Genomic DNA, 13,221 nt, shown 5'->3' on the forward strand with positions numbered 1-13,221 from the left:
TTTCTGTAAAGAAATTCTTCCTGATGTCCAACCTGAACCTCCCCTGGCGAAGCTTGAGGCTGTGTCCTCTTGTCCTATCGCTAGTTGCCCGGGAGAAGAGGCCGACTCCCACTTCACTACAACCTCCCTTCAGGTAGGTGTAGACTGCACTAAGGTCACCTCTGAGCCTCCTCTTCTCCAGGCTAAACATCCCCAGCTCCCTCAGCCGTTCCTCATATGTCAGACCCTCCAGACCCTTCACCAGCTTGGTCGCCCTCCTCTGGACTCGCTGTTTCTGGAGTGTCACAAGGAAAAGAGAACTTGCAGAGCGACTCTCACCTGTTCCATGTGCTCAAACACCACCGAAGTCGCGATAGAAGCAGGTGCCTCCTCAATAATCTTCTGGTGCCTGCGCTGCACGGAGCAATCCCGGCCGAAGAGCGAGATGGCATTGCCATACTGATCTGCCAGGATCTGCACCTCCAGGTGGCGGGACTGTTTGGCTAGTCTCATCACAAAGATCGGGGAGCCTGGCACTTCAGTTTGAACCTACAGCAGAGACAGCATATAAACAGGCAGGTCATTTTTTGGGAACACTTCTCTTAGTCACAATCAGCCCGAGTTCATTTTTGGATTTATTCAGCGTCTCCGATGATGTTTGGGCATTTGACAGCTGTATTGGATATGCAGATATACTGAAATCCTACCAACACACCGAGCAAAGAAAGCATGAACTCATGATTCAAAGTAGCTACACAGGCTCTGATACATAATGCAGACTTTTTCAGTTCTTTAACATTTCTGGTTCAGTGCTCTCAGAATCACCCAACCTGAACATTTAAAACAAGACAGTACAAATCAATGGGAAATTTACCTGTCTAAATAGGCTGGGAAAGTCATCTGCACTGTTAACTTTCCTGATTCCTTTTCCTCCTCCTCCTTCAGAAGCCTTGATCATGACAGGGTAGCCAACCTCCTCAGCAGCCTGACCAAGATGGGCAGAAAAACATGGGTAAGTACAAAAAGTTAGCAGAATCAAGAAAAGATCATTATTTCCCTGTTGATTTGTGTCCAAGTTTCCATGTCTGACTATTTAGCAATCAAGACATGAATGGGACAGAAACCAAATATTCCAGTTTGAGAGGGTGCCTGTATTTGGAAAAATGAGCAGTAACTTGTGACTACAGAGAACTCTAGCCTCTCAAAGTGATCACAAAGTCTTTTGTCAGTGCTTCACACCATTGAATTTACAAACTCACAGAAAAACTTTCTTGTAATACAGAAAATCGTTAAGCTGGGTAACACGGAAAAACCATATATTCCACCCCCTCTTCACAAAGGAAAATTCCCAAACCCTGTATTGTGCCAGGAATATTTCTTATTCTAGAAATCTTCAAATACCTTCTAAACACCAGCCACCTACCCGCAGTCCATCGTCTGCATCTTTCACGTAGCCTTTTTCATACAGTTCCTGAGGAACATTCAAGATACGTTTCTGAAGATCATTTTCCTGCCAGTCCACTCGAAGACCTGAAATAGAAGCATTATGTTCTTAGCTCACTCTGCTGCAGGGCTCAGTGAGAACTTTCATCAGACACTGGTGAAACAAACAGCAGTTGTAGTTCCACAAGGAACCAGCCAGGAAGCATTTACAAAAGAGAGAACGCAGAATGTAAACAGACATTTCTGTTTTCTGAGGAGCGGATCTTTTCATCCAACAAATTATATCCTCCCTCGTTTACCTTGTGCAATTCTGAGAAACAGGTTGTAATTTACAGTCTTTTGAAACTGTATAGAGCTTCCACGGAAGCCAAGTATTGGCTGTGTGCTCCAAAACTACAAGCTAAAGAAGTAGAGGCTGCAGAAATACTGAATACTACAGCTATACTGTTAGACTAACAGCATGTTACACAACATGTAAATTTTGCCCGACATATCCATATATATCGTAGTCACTATGTCTAAGCCTCAGATAATACAAATTTGAACCCCTAAACAGATGGAACATGTCTTCAAAGGCCTTTTTGTGCACAGACACTTCTTAAAGATGTGTTGAAGAAAAAAAATATTAGAATGATCTCGACAAACACAGCAATTTCCTTCTCACCACTGCCACTCCAAGGGAGGGTTGGAATGCCGGCAGTCTGAGCCACTATTGAAGAAGCAATTTTATCTCCTAAGGCCCACATTGCTTGGCTTGGAGGACCTGCAAAGAGCGAAAACAAGGCATGAGGGAGACACTAGAGATATCAGACATTAGGGAAATGGCCAGAAGTCTGATCTGGGTTCAATGTAAGGGGGATAAATAAACACCCTTAGCAGGGTCGCTGAATGCCACATCTCAACTGGTATAAATCAACATTTCTGAACCCAAACAGAGAGCATTAACTGCATCAGCCAGGAAACCAAAAGCAAACAGACTGGAGTATTTGACAAAGGAGGAAAAGGCAATTGAAACTACAGCAGTGCAACCACAGACACATCACAACAGCTTGTTAAGTGCCCATCCTGTTAAAGAAGTCCTGGCACGCTCAGCTTGCAAGCACCGCGCTCTGTCCCTGTGTCCTCGAGCTGGGCCCGCTCTCAAAGGGATGGCAGCTACTAGGAACTGGCATTGGGTGTGCACATCACATGCTACTGGAATAATAATTCAGTGCCCTGATTTTACTCCAAATGTGGTTTGCATGGGACTGTAGTGTACGATTGGTAAGAGATTTAAACCAGAATTAAAATACAGCTTTTAAATCCACCCCTCTTTAGAGGTCCAGAGTATTTCTGTGGTTGTGGCTCAAGATATTACAGATTAAAAGATCTGCTAGAAGTCAGAACATGATACAACCATCCCCAGGCTGCGTTCAGACTATGACTTTTATCACAAGTCCACCTACAAACATGTTCTTTAAAATGACAACAGGGACATTCAGCTTTTGAAACAATCTGCTTTAACAGGAATCTTTTCTGATTTTGTATCTCGATATTCAAAGACATGTTGGAGAATTTGCCACTTCTCCCATACAAGAACTATATCCCAGCACACATCCAAACCTGATCTAGCTCCATTAGCCTTGACAACTGGAAACAGACCACACTGCTAGACAGCATATTCTGCTCCTCTGAGTACTGTAAAGAACATATCATCAATCTCGCACTTGTAACCCAAACCTCACGGCTCTCTTTTAGACTCAGGATTTTCTACCTCACTAAAACCACCCATCTTAACATAAGGAGTAGACATTAGATCAGAAGTATATAACCTCACCCATGAAAGCAATCCCGTTTTTGTGGAGAAGTTCTGGTAGTTTAGGGTTCTCAGATGCATGGCCCCAGCCAGCCCATACAGCCTGCAGAAGAAAATAACATAATTCACTCTTTGTTTTAGTAAAGCAAAAATACAGCAGAAACAAACTATGCAGATACTTCAAGTCTTTCTTTTCCTCATCGAAAACAGTCTCATAACATTCATAAGCCAGACTAGTCTCCTGAACTACATGGTATGCTTGGTTTAAAGGGCTAGTGTCTTGCATCTCGTAGACAAGTCAAAGGCCACCGAAGCAAGCTGTTGAAGATGAACTAAGTGCAGTGAAGCGAAAGGTTGAAGGGAATCTTCTATCTCCTGCAGATAACCATACTGGGAAAGCTACTGCATTGTAATATACATTGCCTTGGTTTGTAATTTCAATTTCTTTGACCTGTCCTTTTCCCCAGATACAACTCGTTATTTAAGGAGAGAAGATTGCTCAGTGCTACCTCCTGTTTTGAAAACCATCTTTGACACTTCTCACCTGCACTGGAATCCGCTTAGCAATATCAAGAATGAGTTCCACATTTGCATAGTTGTTGTTGTTCGGTCCTCCTGGAACGGGGACGTAGTGATCTGCCATTTTAATATACTCTGCAAACACAAAGAAGGTCTCATTGCGATTGCAAATCCGATAAAAGGTACTCGGTCTAAAACTCCCTAAATCTGCAGTACTGGAAGTACTTAATCTCCTCCCAGAAAAACCTGTTACTTGACAGAACGGTACACGATGCATCCTTGTGGGCACACGGGTCTGTGCAAGGAGAAGGCTGTGCACCTCCATACTCTTTACAACCCACCTGCATTTGCTTTCAGATCCTCAGGAGTCACCATGACAACAAATCGGATTGCCCGCTCGTTTCGAAACATCTCGTAGGACCAGCGTCGGATGGATCTCATGCACTTCACTGCAGCAATGCCATTATTTGCTATCAGGACCTGAGTACAGCAGAAGCAGGGATGAGATAGAGTCTAAACAGCACAAAACACTAAACGATAATGAAAACAGTTTCTTCTCTGCAGACTCTTCACCCAGTTCTGGGGCTGTGCAGTGCCATTAGCCAGCATTCAATTCAACAAGAACATTTAATGGCCCATCAGTCGATTCAGAAATCAGCTCTTGCTCAACCATAAAGATTCCAATGTATTATGCTTTGTTTGGATAAAAGAGCAGGACACTTGAGAACAGGCACGATGAGTGGCCAAAACATTCGATGCCTGAAGGGAAGAGACTTCATCCATTAAATGATTATGTATTTTTAAATACATTTCTTGGTGATTTTTCCAGTCTACTTTTGTTATATCTGTCTAGAAACCCTTCTGTATCAGCAGAAGCGCTCCAGGTGACTCAATTTTTTTTTCCTGTTACACTAGGTTAAAACAATGGGATGTTTATTTATCACGTATAAACCAAAATGGAAACATAATGATTACAGGTACAAGTACAACTTTCAAGTTCAGGAATATTAATATTTTGATGTCTGCAATGTACAGCCTTATATAGAGAGAAGTCATAGCTCAAGAGAAAGGAACAAAATGCAATGTGCTAAAGCCAACAAGGTCAGTAACTTACCTTTTCGATAACTTTATTCCCTCCAAAACGAGTAACAAATTCTGCTGGAGAAGCCACAGTGAAATCCCGCTGCACATCAACTTTCTTCCTGTCCCGGCCTTGCTTTACAAGGTGTAAACCAGACATACTGGGCCTAAGGAAATTTGTGGGACAGAAAAAAGCAACTTGGCAGTGCAGATGTACACAAATAGGAGAAGACACATGAATAAATTGTAAAGTTCCCCCTGACCATGTTCCCCTGGAACACTGGAATCACTCCTTGCCTCCAGACCACTGTGGCACCTGGTCCTCAGCTTTTACAGGGATGACTTTGCTTTTTTAAATACCTTTCAGTTTTCTCTGCAAAAGCCAGGTTATCTGGAGAAATTGTGGTTATGCTACTATATAAATAGGTAAAAATATGTTCACTGTATATTGCTGCCCAACACAGAACAACACTACTCCACCGCTTTGGATTCAGCTGGGAAGGGTGGGAAATGACAACAATGTTTTCTGGCTTTGGTGAAACAAGCCACTAAGATCAGACTCCATAAAGAAATCCTATTTGGGAACCACAGCAAATAAATCTCCAGGTGTAAATGAGATACTCTGCTATGACTTTACAAGAATTTTCCACCATCCAGTCTTAAATATCTTCCTCAAAAGATCTGAGAGCTAGAGGACAAATCAATCATGTTACTTCTACCACAAGCAGTGAAAGCCAATTTTGTGTCTGGCAAGACCAACCCTGTGTTCTGCCACCATCCTTCTGGGTAGGAATGGGACCGCCGCTTCCCTTTCTTATGCTTCAGCTTCCTCAGCAGTGACACATGGATAAATCACCCTTTGCTTCTGCAAGCACTACAGGATTTGATTTGCTAAAATTTACAAAGCTGAAATTGTGAGGGGAAACTCAATAGCAAAGCAAAGACCTACTCTTCACACCATGTGTCTACCCTAGTACAGCATGACCGCGGCAATAACAAGATACTTCTGATTTTAAAGCCCCTGAAGCTTTACCTCCCAGGTCACCCCACATTCTACCCATTTTTCTTACTGTACTTAGTGTGCTTTTCTTAACAGGTTCCTTTCCCACACACACTCTGAAGTCCCTACCCCTGTCACCACGCAGGATGACGGTACCTTTCTGTAGGAAGGAGAGATGAGTATTGGGAAGGTATTTAAAAAACACACAATGCTTTGGAAAGACTCCACTGCAACCAAGGGGGCCAGTGGCACTGGAGCAGCTGTGTAACTGGCAGCATCCGTCCCCAGGAGCCACGCGGGCTGGGCTGGCTGCCCGTCGGCCATGGGAAACCCATCAGGAACCTCTGGCCTAATCAGCTGCTGAAGTGCTGGTACCATTGAGCAACTCCCCCTGGGAAATGGGATGGGATACGGCAGAAAGTGACTGGAACTGCTGGGGGAGGGCACGAAGGGAAAACCAACCCAAGGACAAGCCAAGTCACATACAGCATCTAGAGTTCTCCTTTTAAACGCAGCCACCAAGGGCAGGCAGCCCAAGAGCTGTACCTGTGAGCTTCATTGCCCCACGGGAGGTTTGGATCACCCTGGCTTGAAGGAGCTGCTGTCAGAGGTGTTTGGTGACAGCCTGAGAGGACACAGATTCTCCTTCATCTTACCTCATAAAAACATAATGGCCTATGAATATTTACCCATGTGGAATGCAGACCCTCCTTAACTCTTCATCAGGAGCACAGTAACACCACAGACCAGTATTTTGATTAAAAAAATTTGCTGATGAAAGAAGCCCTGAACAAACTGCAGCTAGTATCTGGTTTAAATCCAGATTCCTCTCTTACCCACCTCTCCTATGAACAATCGTGGCACTAACACAGACGTTAGACGCTTTGCAGTACACATCGACAGAAAGGATCTTGACCCATATCATCTAGCACAACCTATTCAAAAAGGTGCACGTCAAATCCTGGTATAACCGACCAAGAACTGCTCTAGAACGAAAGGCAATCTTTCAGGTAAGGCCAGACCAGTGCCCAGCTCTGACCACAAGGACACATTTATCTCCCACACACGGGATGAAGTGGATGCTGCCCTTCCTCTCCACCTTCATGTGCACCATCTACTTTGGCTGTGACACCCTGCTGTGGCACAACACTGACTTTGTGAGGACTTCCAGAACAGCAAGAAAGCATATTTACAGCAGTTAAAATTCACATCCTGTGTTCTGTGTTATCACATCAGTCTTTCTCTCACACACATGAGATATTCCCATGACAACAGCCATGCTGGTGGAGAACTTCAAGTTACAGCCTTGCAAATGTTGATCTTAACTGGGAAGTGAAAGCCTGTTCTAAGCACAGTGAAAGAGATTGAAAGCAATCCATGAAGCCAAGAGTGGGAGAAGTAAAGGTAAGAGGAGAAATAAGACCAATAGGGTGATTTTAAAGCTTGCTAAAAAAACAGACGCCTATCTGCCAGTGATATTCGGGGACATGTAAATGGCTGTACCAGGTCAGACCAAAGTACATCCAGTGTAGTAACTTGTCTCAAAGAAGAGCTGCTAACTGATATCCAGAGAAGGGCACAGGAACAAGGTAAGCGTGCAGAAGTTCTCCCCCTGTGTACTTTCCCTTCTTCCAGCGAGCTGCACTTCAGAGACAGACGTTGTCATTGAACCTAAAACTTGTCCCTATCAGGCAAAGTTCACAAACTGCTCTGTGATAATCCCAGCCCAGGAATTTAAGGACAGGAGCTGACAGGGAAGAAAAAGAGGAAAGATGTAATTAAGGCTCAATTACTACTAAATTCGTGTCTCTAAAGAAGGTCAGAATTTATGGCATGGCACAGAAAGAGCACGGTCCAACAAGCGAGACAGGTTTATTCATTGCAGGTTTATTGAGAGCAGTGTCAACAAAAACAGAAAAAAGATAAAAATCTTCATGTCAGAACCTGTGAACAGTAATGAATATAAACTACCCTGCCAAGCTGAAATTACTACACACATAAAGATACTGCTACAGATAAAGTGTCAACAACACCAGAGGTTCATCAACCAGAACAAAGCACAAACACTTGTTTATGAGCAAGTATAGTTCTGCTTAATTTGTGGCAGTAAGCGTACCAAGAACATTAAGTTTATTTACTAATAACCACAGGCTGTGCATTATAATCAGAACAGGACAGATTTTTTTTTTTTTCAGGGTAAGATGAGGTAGAAATTGGGCAGCAAGGAAGAAAGAAGACCGAGCTCTAAACAAAACAGAGTAAATGCTGAGTTAGTAAGAGTCATCCCTACTAATCACCAGGTCACAACTGCAGTGTTTTGTTAGGCAGGAACCGAACTATCGTTCAGTTTATGGAGGTTAGAAGTTGTGCAGAACCTCAAACTTTAACACTGATTCCCCAGGTAAGATGTATTCTAGCATCTTTCTTACAGACTGCATGCACAGATACCTCACAGTATAACTGGTGAGGCTTCAAAGGATAAAATTAACATGGAAAAATATCAGTCTGCATTTCCAGTCCAGAGTGCCCACCTGCCTCAGCCCGAGACGGCTGCAGCTACGAGGAGACAATCATATCTGCAATCCTTACCTTTGCAGCATGTGGTACCTCATTTCCTGACTCTGCTCTGCAGAATCCTCCATGCTGTCTCAGCGAAGGAATTCACAGATTCCAGGCTTGCTTATGACTCGTCTAGTGTAGCTGCTGCTATTTTTTTTTGTTTCAGTACTGCAGCTCAAAACCCAGCAGGAGAAAGCTGCAAAAAGCTTCTTGCACTCACACAGTTCTCCGTGAAGCAGCGGCACTTCCCAGATTGCTCCAATCTTTTAACCTTTGCCCCTTGCTTTCCACCACCCCTCTCTCTCAGCCACCGTCCCTGTGACGCAGCATGCAGAGCGAGGGTAGCAGCTTCCCTCTTCTGCATTCAGAGGAAAGCAGCTGATCAGGAAAGAGAGAAAATGATCTACAGGTTACGTAATGAGGCTTAGCACACAGCCCGGCTGCTGCAGCCACACGATGCACAGCCTGCAGCAATGGTCGGCCCCGGGTCCCGCTCCCCACAACCGGGGTCCCGCGGGGAAGCGGAGGCTGCACGGCTTCCCCACACGCTCAGAGGAACCCCACACCGCGGGCTGCACCCCTGCGCCGGGAGCGGGCGAGCACCCCCTCAGCAGCTGGCTTTGAGGGAGCAAAGGAGCATCTGCAGGGGCCAATTCGCCCAAAGAATTCAATCAACATGTAGGATTTAATATCAGATTCTCAGGAGGGGTGGGGAGGTGACAAGGAAAGCGTTCCCAGGGCTGCAGAGAAGTCAGAGGCACAGCTCTGACACGCACACAGCGTACAGTGGTGATCCAGACATGAGACAACAGACTGCACTGGACACCAGCTTGGAAGCTGGGAGACCCTGGACAAGTCACTCGAGTTTTCTGTGCCTCTGTTTCTCCACCTATAAAATGGAGATGAGATCAATCCAAGTGCTAAAAGAACAACTATCCTCACAAGCAAAGTGCTAAAGTACTGCAGGGCCCAATGACATCACTGGAGAAAGGAAGACTGTTTACTCAGTATCGAGCACATGCAAAACCATAAAATGCAAATTTGGGGGTAGGGAAAGGATAAGCAAGGGCCAGGACTGCAGAAACACAGTGATGATCAAACCTGGACTGGAACTGGACACAGCAACAGCACTACATTTTATAATGTGAGGACATTTGGGTCTGTATCCAGGTAGCACAGCTTTTATTTGATACACACTCATTCCAAAAGCCACGCAATCACCCAGGAGGGGATCACTCAAAAAAAGGAACAAGTACCTAGAGGAAAAGTGTCACATCAACACCATGACAGTATGTAACCTTGAGCCCTGAAGGGCAAGGTGAGGTCGCTGCAGGAGACAGGGAACTAAGAATAGTGCAGGCAATGTGAGCGACAACGCACAGCAAGAGCCGTGTGTCTGATAAAGTGCAGGCAAACAATTCTGTGCAGATCCAATTTCTCCAAGCACTGTCAGCAGATGGGGACAGGGGACAGCGACACGCTGTGGCAGTGAAGAAGGAACTCACATTTCCACTCACAGTGGAGATAAATCACCAGACAGCAGACAAGAGATACCAGGGAAAGAACAGAGTTTAAACAAACAAAAACACCCCGACATTACGTATCTATCTAATAACCAAATGCCTCTCTCACCTGTCAGCCTTTGTTTCCTCTTTGAAGAACTACTCAAACTACCCGACTATGAAGTACATCAGAAATTTCCCATTTCATTCATTTTAAAGCAGAAGTATGTAAGCAAAAGCAACTCGTCTTGAAATATTTTCCAGCCCTGGCTCCATCTTGAGAGGCCTCGTGCCACACCATTTACCCAGTGTGGTACAGATCCCCAGCCCGCCCGAGCAAACTCGGGGTCCCAGCCTCCCACACCCCAGCACGCAGGAAAACTGCATATGAAGACTGTTACCCAAATATCTGCCTGTGCTCCAAAAAACCATACCCACAGCCCCCAATCCAAACACTTCTGACCATTGCAGCTGCAAGGAAACAAACCCTACAGCTACACACGGCTTGATATTAGAGAAGCAGCTTCAGCATTGGTTAAAAATATTCCTCCTGCCTTCTATCAGCTGGATTCGCTGCTGTGAAATCAACAGACACGATTTGCTGCAACATCCCTACAAAAATATGCAATACTTATCATCACACACACAGAACAAAGCTCGTTTCCTGAACATAACACTACTCAGAACCCAAACAGCAAATATCACACGAAAACCATCCCCCTCTTCAGACCCTAGGCCTGCTGTCAGACAAAAGGAAAGCCTGCGCCGCTCTCTGCTGTTCCAGCCCCCGAGAAAAAAAGCATTCCCTGCAGACATACCTGACACACATCGCAGCGAGGAGCCCGCATCGATCCCAGCACTGTAACATGCCAAGTGCTATCAGTGACGTAGCAGCTTATTCCAAAGGCAGGGATGCATTAGCTGCCTTGTTTGAACGGCAGCCTTAAGGGGACTGACTGCAGCACTTACACACACACACACATATCCCAGAAAGGATTTTTTTTTTTCCTCCTGATTAGGCCTGTGAAGGGTACAGAGAGAGGGCAGCTCCCATCATCAGTTTGGGCTTTATGTTTTGTAAATGTGTAAGCACTGGCGTGAACATGTATCTGATCTGCATGGTAAGACTCAAGCCAGTTGAAGCATCCGTAAGATCTGCTCCAGGTTTACATCTGCCCTTCCAACCTGTTTTACAAACAGGCAGAGAGGAAGGAGCAAGCATATACACAGTCCAGCAAGCAATGCAGGACTGTGCAGCTGGAGTAAATGGTTCACCATGTCTCGGGTAACAGGCACTGGGAGGCAGCAATCTGGACTTATTCAAAGACAGTTTTGGCCTGTGAGTTTAAAGAGACAGAACAGTTGGCTTGAATTCAGACACTGGTGGAAATCAGTGCTTCAACCTATAAATCAAAATAAAATGAGACTCAACTCAGCTCTGACAAAGGAGTGAGCCTAAAGATCTCAGAAAATTAAATAAAGGATACAGCAAAAATACCCAACACTCCCTACTCCCTGGCTAAATAACTCCACTTTCATGCTAACGCAGATTCTGAACAGCCATCGAGGCAGGTCTTTAGCCTAAAGGAGTAACTTCGGTTCCAACACTACAGAGCCCAAACCGGCACAAGCTGCCAGGACTCCTCTCCAATAGCCAAGGACCAGCAGCTGCAGGTTTTACATGCCAAGCTGCTTACTTGTCAGGTATTTTCTTTTCCTAAACCACCTGTCTGACTTTTTATCTGCCACACCGTATGCATTTTAAACCGGACCATGCCCACGGGACGCACACACCAGATCACTGGTGTTCCCTGCCAAGTTCCAAAGCAACGTCACAGCTCTTGTTATGGGAGGGAACCTCACGATTTAAAGCTCACTGAGCTCCTCTGGATCACACACTCTTATGTACTACGATCAAAACCACTTCCCTCCTGAGGCTCTTCTACACATCCCATGACCCATTCCCTGACTGTTCCTTCCCAGGTGTTCTGCACTCGCCTTTACGAATCTCACGCTCAACAAGCCTTCAGCCTCCTGCATGCTCCAAGACCCTTCCTTCTTCAAATTTATCTTTCAGATCCCATTTCTTCTGCATGTCCTTCCTGCTCAGACCCATGGCACCAAATTCCCACCCCTCAAAAACACCCAGTGAATCCAAATGTCAATCCAAATAAAGAGGCAAATTTAAATCAAATCGATACCCACGCTCCAGTTCCTAAAACCACAAAGTACTGACAGACCTTTCCTTTTACATCCTCATGAAGTACAAAATCCCACACGTTCCTGGAGTAAGAGCCTAATACTCTCTAGATCAAGCCCTGCCACCAAGGTAAAAGTTAATAATAACAACAGTAAAAGACAGTTCTGCAACTGAGAGCAGAATTGAAGCCCTTGGCAAGGAGCCTTCCCAGTGCTCTTTGCCAAAGTTCAAGTGTTGAAGAGCTCCGATCTGCATGAACGAGACAATGTGTCTTTTTTAACAACCAGAATTAAAGGGGTGGGTGGGGGACTTTTCCACAAAACATACCACTGAAAGAGGTCTTCCCTAGTGTAAGAGAACCCTGAGCAGAAAGCATGGCGCAGCCCATTTCAGCTGCTACTCTTACAGACAGAGTTACCATATGGAGTTGAGAGATCCAAGTTATTCCCTAGCCTGGAGATTCTGTGCCTTCCCTACCTAAAACAGGTTTAATGACACTTCCTCTTCTTCCAGATTTGTTGCAAGCCTACATCCATTGACAGCTCCTCCTGCAGCCACCAAAGATACAGGCACTAGGCTGTGAGGGGATTCTGCAAAAGCACTTGTTGCTACACGTCCCAGTCTGGGTGAAGAGTGAGGGCATTCAGCAAAATACAGAAGGGGGCCCTAAAGTATTCTGACAGGGACAAAGTATATTTCGTTATCTTTTCAATTAGAAATATCAGGTAAGTAAGCAAGCAGGAGACACAGTCACTGCTGTGGTATCTCAGCCAGCTAATCTTTGCAAAATCTCCCTACAAATTACTGAATTTAGGGATGACGTTTCCCATGTTAACTGAGGTCAAAGGGAGAAAAATGTGTTACATCAAAATAAGAGAATACTACTTTTGAGAGGTATGCAGATGAAGAGTCCTTTAAAGTGTATTTGTTCACTAAACAGAGGAGTTTTCAGAGAAAAAAAAAAAAGTTATAATTCACAGGTTATCAGTATAACCAGAAACAGGAGGAACCCAAAACACCTGACAAGCCTCCTCTTTTTCAACAGATAGAGGAGGAAATTCAACTTTTCATCCAGGTGGATGAAAAGTTCAAAATACAAATCACAACATCACTCACTGGCAGTGGTGGTAACAAAAGGGAACTA

The 13,221-nt window shown here is 44.8% G+C and overlaps 1 protein-coding gene across 1 annotated transcript in view; it reads right to left on the bottom strand.

Moving 5' to 3' along the window:
- ACACA (acetyl-CoA carboxylase alpha) overlaps positions 1-13,221 on the bottom strand; it is a 118,819-nt gene that overhangs the window by 95,811 nt on the left and 9,787 nt on the right. The window contains exons 4-11 of the mRNA XM_068415992.1: positions 4,851-4,983; positions 4,078-4,216; positions 3,762-3,871; positions 3,239-3,320; positions 2,087-2,185; positions 1,403-1,509; positions 854-964; positions 319-528 (exon numbers count right to left, since the gene is read on the bottom strand). Coding sequence (XP_068272093.1) covers positions 319-528; positions 854-964; positions 1,403-1,509; positions 2,087-2,185; positions 3,239-3,320; positions 3,762-3,871; positions 4,078-4,216; positions 4,851-4,983 — 991 coding nt within the window. The remainder of the gene's footprint in view (positions 1-318; positions 529-853; positions 965-1,402; positions 1,510-2,086; positions 2,186-3,238; positions 3,321-3,761; positions 3,872-4,077; positions 4,217-4,850; positions 4,984-13,221) is intronic.

Source organism: Nyctibius grandis, chromosome 18 (genome assembly GCF_013368605.1).
Source record: "Nyctibius grandis isolate bNycGra1 chromosome 18, bNycGra1.pri, whole genome shotgun sequence".
Taxonomy (NCBI): domain Eukaryota; kingdom Metazoa; phylum Chordata; class Aves; order Nyctibiiformes; family Nyctibiidae; genus Nyctibius; species Nyctibius grandis.